This window comes from Microchirus variegatus, assembly GCF_963457635.1.
Source record: "Microchirus variegatus genome assembly, chromosome: 12".
In the NCBI taxonomy this organism is placed as follows: domain Eukaryota; kingdom Metazoa; phylum Chordata; class Actinopteri; order Pleuronectiformes; family Soleidae; genus Microchirus; species Microchirus variegatus.
In genome coordinates this window covers 18957765-18975642 of record NC_139813.1, presented here as the reverse complement: position 1 = coordinate 18975642, position 17878 = coordinate 18957765, and the positions used below count along the sequence as shown (strand labels likewise).

At 42.0% G+C, this 17878-nt stretch overlaps 3 protein-coding genes across 4 annotated transcripts in view; 1 reads left to right on the top strand and 2 right to left on the bottom strand.

The window, feature by feature from the left end:
- Positions 1-8399, bottom strand: part of sesn1 (sestrin 1) — a 52107-nt gene extending 43708 nt beyond the window's left edge. The window contains exons 1-2 of the mRNA XM_083898779.1: positions 8356-8399; positions 6552-6872 (exon numbers count right to left, since the gene is read on the bottom strand). Coding sequence (XP_083754905.1) covers positions 6552-6830 — 279 coding nt within the window. The 5' untranslated portion in view covers positions 6831-6872; positions 8356-8399. The remainder of the gene's footprint in view (positions 1-6551; positions 6873-8355) is intronic.
- Positions 8400-9537: 1138 nt separating this feature from the next.
- On the top strand, positions 9538-12265 carry cep57l1 (centrosomal protein 57, like 1). Its single transcript, XM_083898782.1, has 11 exons — positions 9538-9625; positions 9829-10000; positions 10092-10280; positions 10362-10483; positions 10664-10777; positions 10860-10937; positions 11071-11157; positions 11250-11321; positions 11411-11673; positions 11754-11898; positions 12007-12265. The coding sequence occupies exons 1-11, from the start codon at positions 9605-9607 to the stop codon at positions 12211-12213; spliced, it is 1470 nt and encodes a 489-aa protein (XP_083754908.1). The 5' UTR covers positions 9538-9604; the 3' UTR covers positions 12214-12265.
- A 2326-nt stretch (positions 12266-14591) lies between these two features.
- The window catches only part of cd164 (CD164 molecule, sialomucin), a 10643-nt gene continuing 7356 nt past the window's right edge, over positions 14592-17878 (bottom strand). For both annotated transcript variants that reach the window (XM_083898783.1, XM_083898784.1), the window contains one exon: positions 14592-17878. This exon is cut by the window's right edge and continues 259 nt beyond it. The gene's annotated coding sequence lies outside the window, so the exon portion shown is untranslated.

The window sequence follows — 17878 nt, the reverse complement described above, 5'->3', positions numbered from 1 at the left end:
TTATTTTGATTTAAAATGACCCAAATTCAATATACTACGAAAATGCCGGAAAAACACGGAGCAAATACACATTTAAATAGCTCCCTTGAATGAACCTGTTCAGGTTACATGTAACACATGATGTCTTTGACATTTAGGCGCACCAAGTTAGAATGACTTGTGTACGGAACAGTTACGCAAGCCTTAGTTTTTACTGGCAACATTAAACCCGCTGAGCACATTCTTCTGAGAGAGACCCGCTCAGGAAAACATACTGTACTGTAGAAGGCAGCCGAGTAGAACGTGATTAATAAATTATTTGCGCTGTTTAATTTCCTATGCAAAGTTATAAATATAAGATTATGCCAGAGAGAGAGAGAGCGAAATGCTTGTTGTTTACTCGACAGCCTCGTAACCACTTAACCATCTCAAGTCAAGGAGCAGTGCAGTGCAGTAAATGCTGCTATCTTTGAGGCTAAAACATTAACGTGGAGTCAGGAGAACAAGGAGATTATTGTTTTTCACACGCCACACTGTTACATTTGGCATACGGCTCTTTTATTATTGTGCCTTTTCTGTGTGTTTGTCTCCTTCAATAGTGTTTGTTATTCCTTTCCAACCTCCTGCTGCAGCAGGACGTTTGTTAACGCTGTATCCTCCCTATCCACATCTCGTTGCCTCTTGTGTGCGGGGGGAGACAAAAACAAGTGGATCTCACAAAGCCTCAGATAATAAAACATAAGATTCTCAACACATTATATGGAAAACTATCAGCGAAGTAGGGCTTTAGTCGAGTCAGGGGGGACTTTAAAGCTATTCTGGCACTGAATTTGGTTCTGGAAAGCACAGAGACTGAGATTATTCGGGTTTTGGGGCCAGGCTGAGCTCTAAAACTCAGGAGCAGGACTCACAGTTGTCGGGTGGCAGTAGTTTTCCACTGGAGGTTGCAGACTGAATACAGAGAAAGACAGTGTTTGTTCCACCACCTCTATCATTTTTTTTTTACCCCATTCCCTTCTTTACTCTCCTTGTCTTGTTGGCCCTGCACAGCCATCATGTTTTGTCACATTTACACTTCCTTTGCCACTCTTCCACCTCCCTCTTGTTTCTCCCTTGCAGCTCCTGAATAGCACGGCCAGAAATAATGCCAGCACCCCCCCCTCCCTCCAAGTAATGGTGCCAGCCAACCCGCCCCATCAATGTACCTCATGCCACTGGTACCATGACGACTGCTTACGCTGTGCAAAAACCTATTTATTGATCATGCTTTAGTCTCTTTCTACAAAAGAAGACATATTTGCAATATTTTCACCATTGTACTAATGTGAAGGAAAAAAGGATTGACAGTGACCTAGTTGCCCACGTCCCACATGGCCCCCTCCTCTCCTGTCTACCCAAGTCTGCAGCCCCCAGCATGTTGCACTGGCACTGGCTGGAAGGTGTGGTCTAAGTGGGTGTCTGTGTGTTACTAAGCTTTCCCCTCGAAATGGCTTTTAATATGGTGGAAAAAAAATTAAGATGTTTGGCTGGTAAACTAAAACAACTAAGGTAATTGCTGTTTGCACACATGTAAATTCACATGGTCATTAAGTATTTTACTGAACATGGAGAAAAGGATGAATTACTAGCATCACCAAGTCAGTCATTCTGTGAGATTAGGACTTTTTCCAGCCTTTTGTTTAAAAGTAACGTGTTCACTTTTAAAATACCGTGCGTTAGATGAAGTTGTGGTCCGTATATCAAACATATCTCTTGGAAATGTCCGATTTGCCAATTCAAAATAACATTAGGCGTCATAGAAAATGTCAATTTTGAAAAGTGGGTCACCGTGGGAAAGGTTAAGGAAACAAAGCCTTCAGTGACAGTGATTTAATAGCAACAGAAAAGGCTTAATGTAGCTTAGTAAGATTGAAGACACCACAGACAGTGCACACACACACACACCCCAGCCCCTTCAGCCACTGTCCCATCCCTGTGCCCAGCTGGCAGGCAGCTGTAAATCCACAGCTTTATTCATCTATCACATCCTCCACATTTATAGAGCATTTCACTGTACAGTTACTGTGCTAAAGGTCACACCGCCTGCTGCTGCAGTCTCCCTCCATCCACCACCATCCACCACCATCCCCTCCACTGTGCTATTTGTCCGACCTGGTTCAAGCTGAGATCGTCCATAATCCAGCAGATCTGCCCCCAGACTACTGGGCCCTCTCTCTCTGCATGGGTTTCTTACTTTATTTGGAACAGCAAGCAGGGGCAAAGGATGACGTCCATTCAAACTCACACATACAGTTTTAAAGCATGTGAAAAAAAGACGGTGAAAGTGAGCAAAAATCTTTCTTTAAACAAATGCAACAAGTGGACTTTGACTCCTGCCTGCACAGAAAAGCAAAATTGCATCTGTCCACACTCCTGTCTGTCAGGGTTAACAAGTCAAGTTTGTTTAAATAGTCTCACCACATGCTTGCCACCACTGAGCTGGGGTGTATACAAACCAAAATGCCTTTCCACAAAACAAACTTTTGATCTTTAGCAATGACAAATTATCTCAACACAAAGATGTAATCGCTGCACTAGCAGGAAAATAAATCAACCAAACCCTTTATCTATGAAAGATGACAAGAGGGGAAATTTTCATGAAACATTTAAGGTGCCAGTGCGAGGGAGGACTCCACATCATAGGAAGGCTCATTGTTCTCGAGCTGCATTTACTCAAACCCTGTGTTTTTATGACTACACTTGTCCAGGCATACACACTTCAGTCTTGACACGGTTCACACCCTTTAAAACCTGTAAGACACACACAAACACACACACCTCGCCCACTTTGCATGAATAAATCAATCCAGAAAAAGCATTTCCATCAATATCTGATGTCACATCTGAGGACATAGGGTTGTGCAAGACGTGGATGAAACATCTCTGGATTAAAAGCAGCACCAGCCTGCATCACCAGAACAGGTTGAGCTTAGGAGAGCAGCTCTTAATTCAAGTTAGCGTAAAGGGCTAACACAATCATGTAATTACACGACACAAAGAAGCCCCTTTCTGTCTCTGTCCAACAGCCCAAGACTGAGCTTCTTTCATTCGGTCGATGGGAGTCTGCCTGCCCACCCATTTCATAGACTCGGAACAAACAGTATTCTCTCTTTTGAGTTGAGGGCATATGTGTGTGTTTGCATTAATCCTGTGTTTCTATACGTGATCAATAAAGCTCAGCGAGGTCAGCTGCCCAAGCACCAGAAGAAACGTCTGACGGCGTCCGAGGGTAAGCAGTTTCTGACCCTCGTATGTTCACCCAAACAGACCCCAACACAAGGACGCCTTATGGGAACCTGACCCCTCCCCACATACACAGAATCCTATTTTCAGCGGCGACCCCGTAACCCTTAACCCCTGGGACTCGCCACTATTGGGGCAGCAAAAGACCACAAACATTCCCCCAACTGTGTGCTCTCTTAAAAACAAACAACCACTCGTATTACAAAAAAAAGGGAGGCAACAACAGGCCAAAAATGGGTTTGTTGACGACTGAGGCAAACCAACTGCTTCCAGTCTTCATGCTAAGCTTTGCTAATTGGCTAATGGATGTGGCTTCATTATATTTATTGTGACAAACAGGGTCAAACCTGGTTCAACACACAAAGAAAAGCAAATGATGTTGTTTTTTGCCAGTTTAACATGGCTGAGAAGAAAGAGAGTCTGGGTCCATGCGTAGCTCCACAATGAAATATGATTTTACACTATTTGAAGGAAAAAAATAAGAGTTAAAACTGCAGTACCCAAATTTAAATCCATAAACAAGTGCCCTTATGTTCCAATCGATGTCAAATAACTTCACACAATGCAGATCAACTCTCATCCTGGCAACATTCTCGCACTGCATACAAGAAGTGATTTGTTTTATGTCAAGAAAAACAAACAGAGGCAACAGCAGCATTGTGCTAATAAAGCCTGACGGTTGCAAACAGGTTGGAGTATGACTGAAAACACAAAGAGCGGGCCACAAAAAGCTTCACAAGTGAATTCTACTGCTCATAAAAAACCTTGGTGTTCAGCAGTTTGACAGGATAAAAGCTTCTTGCCCCTTCCTGCAATTGGTGTATACTCACAAACAATCTCGAAGTTAGGTCTTTTCATAATCAATGAATCTGCCAGTTACAAATGTAAAAATGGCAGTTTGCCGTCATAGAGGAGCAAAGAAACTACAACATATTCACATTTAAGAAGCTGAAACTTGTTTTCAACAACTCAAAAATAATTGCTACGATAAATAATAAAGCCCTACACCTGTATTTAGGCCCAGGTTAATTCCAGATCTGAACAAGGCCTGATCTGGATCTGACGACAACAATACGTGCATTTTCCAGATGGTCAAACTACTGTTTTACATATTATGTGCAACAATGCATAGGCTAACACCATATACACTTTAAAATTCACTTTTTTACTTTTAGCCATCGACATGTGCCTGGGAGTGGGGGTTTTAGAAGTTTTATAGGATTTACTTTCACAGTTGATGAACACACATAATGTACTGTGGATATGCACACTGGGCCACTAAACCAGCAGAAAATTGCTCCCTGCCAAATATTTGCAAGCCACGAGGGTATTATGAGAAATTATTCTCACCAAGCAGGAGGCCTTCCTATTCGAACAGAAGGGGGGGGGGTGGTTGCCATGAGGAAAAGGACTGTCTGTGCTTTCAAAGATTTTGTCTTTAATCAGCTGATCTGCAGGAATTAGAGGTCTGTCTGAGCCCCCTCTTTATAGCCCCCTCCATCTCTGACAACGTGAGAAAGGCAGGCGTGCATGTGTGTGTGTGTGTGTGGACTCTTGAAGGTGGAGGGGGGGGGGGTCTTCAAATGTGGGACCGGGAATGGTATGAGCCTGCTACACAGCTCATAAATGCACACTTTGGCAAGCCCTCAGTGAAGGCAGCTTAGCATAATTCAAAAATACCAGACGGTGTGTACTGTGGTGCACAACTAAACCCACAAAGCAGCCTTCTACCTCGCTCATCTTTTTGTCTGTTCCTCTCCTCCATCTTACAAAAAACACTTCAGGCCTGCTAACAGAACATTCATGTCACAGCCAAACCACTACATTTCCTCAGAGGAACACAACAACATGACAAGCCATTCCAAGATGTTCACCTTTATTGTCTTCTGTCATTGGAGGACGTATTAGGGGGACCAGGCCACATTTAACACCACTTAAGCTGAGATAAATCCAGTATATGTGGATTTCTAGACACATAAATCCTGACAAATTAAACTAGGATTAGGGATGGGTATCAAGAACCAGTATAGAATTGATACCCATCCGTCAATGGTCAATACAGAGCTTAAAATGCAGGCGCTTAATAATCACAAGCTAATGTTTATCAAAGGTAACATTTACAGCAACTAGCATTTCTGCTGTTATAACATAATGAGATTTACAGATATTAACTGTAAATATACTCCAGTTTACCTTTTAAGGCTCTTGACGATATAAATAGAGAATCAAACTCAGATATATACTTGTACTGTGACCTGAATCTAGATTACAACCTTCCACGTCTACAATAGCAACAAACCACATGGCATACTGATTGCACTAGTATTGATTTATAACTAATTTAAGGATATAAAGTGTCAGCATCTGGAAAATCACAGTCATATACTGTAGATCGACTATTAAATCACAGAATGAACTGATATACTGTTGTGACTGTTAAGAAAGTTGAACTTTATAAAAACACATTGGCCACGTGATGTTAGTGTGATGTTGATGATGGATGGGTATTTTCAGTAAACACGTCTTTAGTCTCCGAGAATACCCACATGAGTGTCAGTGTTTTTAATCGGTGGAAATAAAATGTAATGAAAAATAAGCTACGTTGCAAGACTAGACTTTTGTCTCTGAGGCTTTGCGTTACATTAGACATTAGACACGTTACATTTGAACAACGATAATGCAATTATCATTGTTGATTTTAATGGTTCAAACTATGGTTGGTAAATCTTTGCATAGTTTAAGGTGGGAAATGTCAAACATTTCTGTGGATCAAAATGGCTGATTTTGAGCATCATTACTGGTTGGAATATGGTTTAAAAAAAAGGATGAGAAGCAAGGACAAATACTTTTCGCCTGAGAAACGAGCAACTATCTACACGCTGCATTCTAAAAGAGACGAGGTACTTAGCTCAGCTTGCAGAGAGCAAGCTGAGCTAAGTGAGACAGCTAGAATTTGCAAGAGTTCCGGCAATTGTATTCACCATAAGTATATTTAAGATGGTCATTGACAAGAATAACGTTCCCCTGCTCAGATTTAATGACATCACGGTGTCTCATCGAGGAACTTGACTGCAACCCACCTGACAAAACATGTTTGTCTCTTACCGAGGTTCTGACTCAACCACAGTGTTTGCTATGCTTATGAGGAGGTGAAGAGAGGATCGGCTGACAATGGGAACAATACCATCAGCACTAAAATGGAAGGACATACAGTATGTGACAAATTGTGGTGCAGCTTGTTGCAGCACAGCATAAAAGTTTACCCACAGTCTCAGTGGTGATCATCCTACCTGGACGGTCTGTAGAAGCCGAACGGAGCTCTTCTTGACGTCTTCAAAGGGACAACGTCTGGACAGCATGAGCAGATGAGCGAGGGTGTCGTTCAGGTCACTGTTGGGCGGGCTGCCTGAGGCCAAGGACGAGGGGGCCGGTGTTGGTATGGGCCCAATAGCCTCCACTTTCCTCATGACCTCCTGGCAGATGTTCTCCATGGCTTCAGTTCTGGAACTGGCATCCCGACTCCCCAGACCATCCCATCTGCCCAAAGACTCTTGGTCCTGCACTTCCATCTTCTGACGTTGGGACGAGTGTTTTTGTTGTCTTATAACAGGCTACACAACACAACAGAATACAGTCGGGTTAACGTGACAGAAGAACCTTGGAGTAGGTCAATGTGAACAGGTGCATTGGAAACATTGATGCAATGTTAGTCAAATATACATTGGAAATCATAATGCAACTAATTTATTCATCCATCTGATATCATTACCAGATATTTGCTAGTACATCAGCACATATGATACGCAATAATGTCAGTGATACAAGAAATGTGGCTACTGAATATATGTATGATAATAACAACAACAACAACAATAATGTTTCAAAGAGCCAAGAAGTAAAAACATCTAATGGTCAAATCTAATCTAGTCAAATACGATGACTTTGAACTTCAATAAAAAGCTTTGAGTGCTTTTATGAGCTTTGAATTGTGATGAAAGAAGAATTAGGAAAGGATGAGACTGAGGAGTCAGCGTCAATGTACAGTCAGCCGTAAATTATGAGTGTGAGAAGAACTATGTAGAACTGTGATTAGGAACTTTGAACTGTGGAGGGCAGCATGACACCTCTGCGTGCACCTGGAAAAACAAGCCGATGTTAACCACCGTTTCCAAAAGCTTTTCACAAAAAGAGACATTTTAGAGAAGTGGGCACCAAGTAATAATGGGAGTAACCACTGGTGCCAAAAAGGGTAAATATCATGTACATGTAATGAAGTTATATAAAAACAACATCCATCGCTTCATATCTTCTTAGCCATATTTTATGTAAGAAATAGTGTTGAATAAGGTGAGACTGCATGTTTCCCAAATGTGTCGAGGAACTACCGAGGCCTTCGCATACCAAGCAGAAAAGATGTTCTTCTATTGCATTTGTGTCATAAACATCCAAACTGCTGTGGGGGAAATGGCAGCAGAAGACAGTGGTCTCCACTAAGCAAGACCCTTGCTTAAAGTACATGCAAGAGTCTTATTCTGGGGGCTAATTCTATAAAGAAAAAAAAAATCAGATTATGTATTCATACAAACATACTGCCATTTAACCTTACTTTATGTTACACACCGCATACAAACCCATGAATGCATACCAGTCATACTGATATATACAGTATAAATATGGACATTTGAACCCAGATAATGCAGAACATTTTACATAATTTGTCAGTTGCATCACAGTGAAATCTGCACTGTTGCCAACTTCCAATAGAAACAAGCCTATAGTTAACGTACAGATTTTTTTTTCATGGTAGCAGAACGGTTGATACATGCATTTCTGGCACATATAATCCGTTTATATACGTGAATGATTTATACATAATATTTGACGTGTCATAACTGTCAATTTAGTCCATTCAAACTCCCCCTCCATTCAATCCCCCCTCCTTTTCTTCAGGCTTTCCGTTGCTGTCCGTTAACAAAGACAAGAAGACACACGTTAAGTACAACAGAGCCGCGGTGGAGAAACAACAACAACTTCCTCACACATTAACCTGTCCCTGCGAACCAAAAGCCACGAGTGTCACTCTCTAATACTCACTTTATCCACATTCTTCGGCGCAGGTCTTCTGTTGCAGGACGTCTCGCTACAGCAGCACTGGAACAAGCTCCGACAGGAGGCAACAACACGAGGGTAAAACGTGTGATTGACACGCGTGGCTGACCAATGAGAGGCGTCTGTTTGTGTTTTTAAGGCGGTGCTCTTTAATTCTCAGCAGTGATTGGTTAGAAGGGAGTCCCCGAGCTCGCGGGGGATGGAATTATGGGAGTTGTGTCATCTTCATTCGGCTTGTGAATGAAAGGGTCGCGATTTGGTACTGCATCTCCCGGCATGCATTTCGTCGCCCCCCCTTTACTTGTTTATCAGAAATAACCGAGACTGTGAGAAAAACACCGTGAGGAGAGCGCGACAGGAGACTGTACATTTACATCTTATGTGTTTACTATTAAACCTTACATTTCGGTTTACCTTTCTTAATAAATTAAACATTAACATAATCAGAACCACGTGAAATAAGGTGTCTACAAGTTGTAAATGGTTCTTGGTGTGAGAGAAATAAGGGGTGGGTATGTATGCAGTTTCACAATACTGCTCAGGATGTTTACATGATGCAGTGCATTAACTCCATACACGAACAACCAACACAATCAGGAAAACGTATCTTCAAATTAGAACATTTCCTGAAAAAAGTGCATCTAAGTTAAGACACAGTAAAAAAAAAAAAACACTATAAATAACTGTATCAAGTATTTTAATAGTATTAAATATTAAGATAGCTAAATGGATTAGGGCTACACTTTAAAACATTTAAACAAAAATCTGTCTAACTTTCTACCACATTTTCACTTCATTACAGTACAGTACAATACAACATCAATTCATTCATGTAAATAAACCTGTGCTTTGAACGTGTGATTAATTTACATCGAATTTACGTCAATTTATCTTGCGAAATGTAACCGTATCTTCATATATTGTACGTTTCACCTTTTTAATCCCATGTAAATTATACGAAAGTGACAATGTATTATTAAATCCGGGGGGGACTCTCTCTCTCTCTGGATTACAGTGGAAGAGGAAACAGTGCGCAGGCGGAACCAATGTGTGGAGGGCGGCAGTGAGGAGGGAAATTTAAAAAGTCCGGACTGCCCGGAGGTGACAGACAACAGAGTTACTCGATGAAGTCTTCGCAACATAAAAGTCAACAGAGACGTTTAAAAGCATCAGGAAAACATTACGCACGCAGAGATGATTGGTTCTAAACGAGTATGACCGTCTTCGTCACAAAATGGAGACTCGTCACGACCAGGTGACATTCGCTCGTCAGCCGTTAGCTGCGATTGCGGCTAACATGCTAGCTCTTGTATTGTTTACTTTGGTCAAGTCATTTGACAATCGGTTAAAACGAACTTTAATGATTATCATTTATGAAAATATGCTGACCTTTCTTGCTTTTATTATCACACATACAAGAATTTGCCGATTTATTGTGCATTGTACTATTGTTTGTAGATTTTAGACTCACCCTCCAAAAACAGTTATATTGGGAGCTATTACCAGCCTCCAGACAGGATAGTGCCCATACCAAGGCAGTTGGATTTCTCAGCAAATGCATCCACCAGCTGGGACCCACAGACCAGCAGTCATCAGGTGTCTCAGACCAGACCTAATATTGACAGCAAAGGTATGGCACAGACAGTAAATCCAGCGTTTTTGCTCCTCTATCTGTTTTAATGATTAACTATGCTTTCTTGATCTTGTCACCTCCTCCCCAGCTGTTGTTGATGCGCTGAAGAACCTCCAGGAGAAAATAAGGCAGTTGGAGCTGGAAAGGAAAGAGGCGGAGAAGAGTTACCTGCAGTTTTCCCGAGATGCACAGAGGCGGCAAAAGGGTGAAACATCTTACACAATACCCAGTCAACAAGCAGCCAGTCTGCTCGAGACCGATTATTCTGGCAGGAATGGTGAGTGATGAAGGGTGCAAAGGGAAACCTCTCTCTGTGAATGAATCATTATTTTTGAAAGACGTGTTTTTGTGGTTGCAGAGGTGGACACAAAGCTGCAGTCTGCAGAGGCTCGCTGTAAGATTCTTGAGAAGCAGCTGGACTATATGAGAATAATGATGGAAAATGCCAATAAGGAGGGTAACACTTACATCGAGAGTCAGGTACTTAGTATAAATCTATCCTTAACTGTCTCTGTCATAAGCAGGATCATTTTCAAAGAATTTGTTTCACAAAAGGGAATTTGGTCATTTCAATTTCCTAAACTTTTTCATCATCTGCTTTTAATGTTCTGTTATCAGCTAAATTTATGTGATTTAACTATCATAGTATCTCTATTTAAGTCCTCACTGCAGAACCAAAAGCCGAGCAGGTCGAAGTCCTTAACTCAGCAGGATAAGCTGGAGAAACTTGAATCAGAGTGTCTCAAATTGAACAGAACCCAAACTGCAGCAGCGGTAACTTAAATTTGATACACCTAAGCATGTCCTGATATCTTGAATGACATCCAGAAATATTCCGGTGTCACTTTGCTTACAGAGGAAGCTTGCCATTCTGGAGCAAAAACTTCTACAAGAAGAACAAGAGCGTAAACGGGTACAGGAGAAAGCTGAGGAGGTCAGTCACTTGCAGCAACACAAGGATCACTGTTTTGATCATGAATGCACTGAGTCACTGTCAATAGAATATTAAAACAGGAAAAACTGACATGGACCGCTCTTGGGATCAACCTTTTTTTCCACGGCTACAGCTGCAGAGGGAGCTGAACATCAACCTACGATTGTCTATGGCAACTAATGAAGAGATAACGCCAAAGAAGACAAAAAAGACCACCAAGGTCATTTTCTTATCAATAATACTCACAACTTTCCTGTATTTGGTTAATTTGTTTTCAAAAATAATAGTGACAGCAGCTTTCTTTTCCTTCAGAAAACCAAACAGACTGAGCTGGCTTCACCATGTGACCCAAGACGCAAAAAAATGCCCTTTGTAGCAGGAACGGTAAGTTCTAATGCTCTGTGCTGACTCTAAAAATAATACATTTCAGACTGTTTTTCTGATCGATTTTTATTGGTATTCATTTTTGACAGTCGCTTAGCCCAAGCCACTCAGTCCACGCCAATGTACAGAGCATCCTTCACATGATGAAGCACCACCAGCCCCAGCTTTGTGAGCGAGTGAGCGCTCTGCACGGCTCCGGCTGTGCAGCCAGGAAAAGCCTACATAAGGATTTCACTCCACCTTCTACTGGTCTCAAGAAGAACGACAGCCGATCTGGGCAAGACGCTCAATCCCTGAGCTCGCTGTCTGACCTGCTCTTGGCTCTGCAGGACGAGCTAGGACAGATGAGCTTGTGAGTTAGCTGCCTTTTATTGTTTAGTTTTATGATTTTTAGTTGTACATTTAAGCATCTGTATTTCTTTCTTTTGTCAGTGAGCATCAGGAGTTAATGCATCAGATTGATTCAACTCCACAACCAGAAGAGAAGCAGGACCTGCAGAGGGAACTGGAGAGGCTGGTGAGCAGGATGGAAGAGAAGGGAGTCCATATCACCAAGCTACGCAAACACCAGCACACAGTAAGTTACCGACTAGAGGTTTGACTGTAAAATGATGCACTTTGTCAACTTCCTTCACTTAATTGTGTCAGTAGATATAAGTGTTGCTTGTCTTCTGCTTCTCTACAGGTCCATAAACTGACTCAGAGTCAGCCACGTGCTGAGGAACCCACACCCAAGAAGTTGAGCGGCATCAGAATACCTGCTCCTTCTCCTGTTACGGCTAAACAGAAGGGAAAGAAAAGCGGGGCCACTCAAAACAACCTGCAGCTTCTACGGGAGACCCAGAAATTCAGAAAAAGCCTCAAACAAGATGACCTCTCGTGGGAAACATGAGCTTCTCTGCAAGACAGTTGGTCCATGCAGGCTTTGATCTACAGTTGGACGAAACCACAAGACTGCACGTGCTTGACAAAGAGTGGGATAATGTTGTGATAATCAAGCCTGGATTTATTCCTTCATAGAAAGACTGTGTAGTTTTTGAATCATAACTTCAAACAGTATAATGTGATTTGTGTTCGTTGAGTTTATCTAATCTCAAATTAAGATGTTATAATCCGAATACTTTTAAAAGTTTTTAATAAAGCCTATGCCCTTCCAACGCAACAGTTTTTCTCCAATTCTACACTTCACACCGAGAGCCACTAGATGGCAGTGTTCAACCTGTCCATTTTCTAGAGGTGAGGGATCTCACCTGGCACAATTTACAGTTGCATAAACAAAAATCAAATATATAAAAACAATACTGCACTGTAACATCAGACTCCACCTATTTTGCATTGTCCACATTAGAAAGAGCCAAGTGCCCTGAACCGTGCAGCAGCAGCTGGCTGGACAGCTGAGCAAATGTAGCTCTAACCTCAGGACAAAGGGATGTGGCTCTCACGGCTGTGCAGAGGCAGGAGGAGGGACTGCAATTTGCTACAAGTCTTTACCATTTCACAATCAAAACAGGCACTGGTCAGATGACGGGACACATTTCTGCTGTGGCAGATTTGCCTCTGGAATGAATAACCACAAGTGAAGCTGCCTTAAAACATTCCTGCGTCGTCGCCTCATTGTCATATTTCGTCAAGACACGAGATGCGTTTCCTGACCTCATATCTTGTGGCTATCCCTAAATGCTTTGTCCAAAGTAACTGGGGTCATGTGAGAGAGAAAACAGCTGATTGTTATTGTGCCTCCTGTCCATTCAGCTCATTCTCCAGCCAACTCTGGTATTCTTGGCATGACCCAGAGGTCACTGGGTGGTTAGATGGACTGAGCCGGTGTATGAAAGCGAGAGCAAACCTATTGGAAATGTTCTCTCTGCTACTTTTATTACATTAGAGACATGCAATCAGGTTAGCGAAGGCGAGTCAAGACGCCCAAATATATAGGCCCGCCCATCATCCACTCTCCTGACTATGCAAGTCTGATAACCTTGTGACTGCACACCCTCCCTTTGTATGGTACTGAATAGGAGTGGTGTGTGTGTAGGTGGAATGAATTGGTGTGAAAATGGGTGAGGAATTCTGATGTCTTCTGGTCCATCATGTTATAAAGACACGGCGACAATTTGACATGGGTCTTTGTTTCTCTGCGTTCCAACTTTACACTGAGCGTAGGAGTTTCCACACACAGAGATATACAGTACCACCACACCGTTTCCCCATCTGTGCCCAATGGTAAATGTGAAATGGTGCCAGTTGAGGGCTCTGAGCCATGGGAGGAAACAAACAAACACATAATGCACTCTGTCAAACAAACACGTTGTTCAAGAATGTACACATGTGCACAGACTCTTAAGTGTACACACGCAAATCTGTGCACACTCCCTAACATTTCCTGTTGAGCTATTTGGTTTTACTTGATAAACAAACCTTGCTGCATGACCTTGGACATCAAGTCGGGGGAAAAACATTTTCATAAAAAATTCTGAAAACCAAGTGTCTGTGTCTTCAGTTTTAACTCTCACTGACTGAGTTTAATTCACAATAGTTACAGAGAATAATATAAGTGATTCAAACCAGAATAACCAGTCAGGAATTTGTCAAACAATTTAGTTTCCAACATCATCATGTATGTAAACTTCTGGTAAAGCTTTGACTTTAAAGAATACTGTAAATGGCTGTGTAAGTGTCGGCCAAATGGGGGCAGTAGTGTCACCATAAAACCCAGCAGTGTATTTGTATGAAAGAAGCACTGTGTGGATTCTAGCTCAGTCTCCACCAATGACAGAAAGTCGCTGACCACATTAACCCGCATATAATTGTAATTGTTACTAGGGCCATTGATTTACAGTGAATACGCAAACTTTTCAATGAGAGGCTGAGACCGAAAATATGTTTAAAAACACAGTTTGTGCTCCTAGAATGTGTCATGATGAATGTGGGAGATGTCTAGATACAGTAAGATGCTGTTATGACTGACTGTTAATTCCCTACAGACAGCCTGCTGACCCAGCATTAGCTACACACAGGGCAAGACAAAGCAAAGCCTGAATTTGATGCCTTCTGTTGTCCAGGCAACTGGCCGTTCAATTGTAACCATAGTGATGGAGTCTTACACGGGGACCTGGCTGCTGCTGCTTGTCCCACTTGTGATTTGTCATGTAAATGACCACGACATGTGGAGCACAGAAAGTCGAAACTGCTGTAAAATAAGGCGGTAAAACACGGCGATTTAACAATATTTAAACTTTATTGATTCAACATTGTGAAACTAAAGGCAACACTAGAAAACATGGCAAAAAATAAAGAGGTTTTTTTTTTTTTAGAAAAAGGAAACAACAAAAACAATTCTGGAGGCATTGTGGCACCTGCATGAGTCTACATATTAATGTGTGTGTTTGTGTGTTTAAGAGGGGTTAGAGCCAAGCCAAAAATAATCGTACCTACACAACTGATGGCCTGTTACTGGTAAAAAAAAAAAACATGGCAATTCAGAACAATAAAGCCACAAGATAAAGGCGGGAATCAAGAAAATCTTTTTCGTCTTCACTCTTGGAAACTGAACACTGCGAGGCTGTAAACAGACACAAGAGCCCCCGTGACTGAAAACTGGACTTTGAATTTTAAACGAGGAGAGAGAGCACGCAAGCCATTTAACTGCAACAATTGAAAATTACAATCAAAGCGGAGTTCAAGTCGTCATGTGACGGTTTGCGTAATCAAGCAAATGTAAAGAACACTCGAGGTCTGTAGCTGTGAATACATTACAGAGGCTATATTATTTTACAACAAGCTAGTGACAAGTTCAAGGTACTACCAGGCCAGATCTAGTTGTAAACCTACGCCAAACATTGGCTGGTCAAATCTATTCAATAGGTATTTTGGTAAAAATGTAAGTCCAATTTATTTCCATTTTTGAAACTATAATGACCCGATAGTCGCCCGAGACAGCCCGTCACTAGCAAACGCTGTATGGATTTGATCGTGGAGTTAAGGCTGGGTGTGACAAGACAGATAATTGTGGAGAAATCAAGACAGAAAGTGCGGAGTCCCGTTGATATTTTCTCGGTGTGGGCATATATCATTTAACAATCTACATTTTAAATGGATCAACTGAATAAGGCACTTTTCCTGAAGAGGTGCAGGGGGGCTGAGAAGCTGCAGAGAGGCATCACAATGGACATCTATTGGCAACGCGCGGACAACAGTTGTGTTTTCGGGACGCCACAATGTCGACATGTGATGCTGTGCTGTGCTGTCAAGGAATGCAGCCTAATACATGGCATCCCACCCAATGGCTGTGTATAGAACTCGATATGCGTCTCGAAGTTTGGGGTGAAGGGCCTCCTCATGCAGAGAATGAAACAAAAATGGGTGCGGCTAAGGCAAAACTTTGTCGCCTCATCACCACCATGATTGGGGTCTTTGGGCTTTAGCCTAATGTCACCAGGTGACTGTAGGTTAAAAGGCGTGTCAGTGGTGAGCAGCAGAAAATATGTCATCCTAAATTATGCAAGCCAACACAAAAAGAAAGGAGTGGGGGGGTGAAAGGAAAACCTGAACATCTGCACTTGTAATTGTTTGTGGTCATACAAAACGAGTTGATTATTCATTCAGCATCTAGTTAATATTCAAGAGTATTTATACAAGCATCAGATTCTTGGGTGTTTTTTTTTTGGTTGAACCATGAAAACATTTACAAAGACAAAGTTACAAAACAAAGCTCGTCAGTGCAATGCTCAAATGCTCCATGCCAAAACTGAGGACTTTGGCTTAATGCACACCGTTTCAAGGCATTCTTTCAACTAGCATACGGGCTAATCATAAATAGTCAAGTGGTTGTTTTAGTGTGAATAAACCCTTGAGATCATACGGGAGAAAAAAGAAGTCACAACTCCAAGCATTTAGCATGCAATAATGAAACAAAAAAGGCATTTAAACTAAACATTCTTGACACTGACAAGCTGCTACAAGCAAAAAAGTCCTGATAAACGCTCCTTCATTTACCCTTTCTTTAAGGTGAAACATAGGAGATAAACAAAAATAGGACATGGGCTATGTACAGGAGAGACAAAGTGACGACAACAACAAACAAAGAAACAAACAAAAAATCACAGTTAGCAGCAAGCTAATTAGAGAAGTTGACATGAGCCTGACCACTGCAATCCTGCACGCCATCCGAATCTTCACACGTGCACGCCGAAAGTCGGAAATTAAGGTGCGACGTTGGTTTGACTAAACCTGTACACAACCAGTCCAACACTTTCACTACAGAGTGAGCCCAGTGTGTAAAAAGGTATGCTCTAAGATTTGTAGCAGTTAATCAGACTGAAAGTTCCTGCCAGCTCAATGTTACAACCTAGTCCTGAAACATAAATAATCAGACGGGAGGACATTTGGAAGCGGAATTAAGAGCTACAAAACAGAGAGGACCTTAAATTATCTACTCATACAAGGTCACCAGTCAGAAGACCACAGTCTTCTACTTGTAAGGGAAATAAACTTCAATAATGGTCGATCAAGGCCCCCAAGTGACAACTATCTACTGTATTCTTCAACAATAATAGGCTCTTCAGTCCAGCTGGGATACTACAGATCTCAGTGTTGACCAATATCAGCTCCGCGACACAAACACATTGATGGCAACAATCAGGGAGAACGCTTTCATTTCACTCTTACTGGACATTAAAGGCACTTCACTGCTATCACTGTCCACATCCAGAACGGTGCACAACGTCTCCACCAACAAATTAATTATTCATATTTCTAAAATATTCTACAATCGCTCTGTTTTTTTCACTCCGACTCCGAAAATATTAGAAATAACAGTGGGGTCGATAAAATGTTTGGGAAATGAACTTAATACGTCGTTTATTGCATTGAGCTGCTCCACGAGCAGTTGGTGTTTGACAAATAGTATCGGGTGAGAGGTTTTTTCCCCCAGAAAATCCAACAGCTAAGAACGCGACCTAAATGCCAACGGGAGACGCCCATCAAAACTGCCGTTTTTCCAGTGTGACGCTGAACGATAGGGTGTTGCTCGTATTCCTTTCGTAAGCGACCCCACCTCCTTTATGTAATCTTTGAATATGTATACACAATACGGGCTGCATGGAGGGAAGGAAGGGGAGGGATCCTGCCCACGATTCAACAGGCTGCAAGCAATACTGACTCATCGCCATCGCCACGTTTAAAAATAGCCGTGAACTCAAACAGTGTTTCCGAAATTAAGATTTGAGGAAAATGCTGTACGTCCGCCCAAAAAAACGATCTTCACAGGATGACTAACAGCATGGCGGAGGTGGGAGTAGCTACCAGATGATGTAATCCATATGCCCGAGGCTTTAAATACCATATCACGAGAGATCTAGTTCGTCGCACGAGTTGGCGTTATGCGAATTATCATACATACATACATAGAGGCATGCGTGGAAGCCTTACTGCAGCGCTAAATGCGGCACAAAGTGGCACAAACATGAAAAAGGTCAGGAGAGCCAAGCTTGGAAACACTGTTTGAGTTCATTGTGAGTGTGTGATGAGCGTGTGCTGACTGGGGAGTCTTCTCTGGA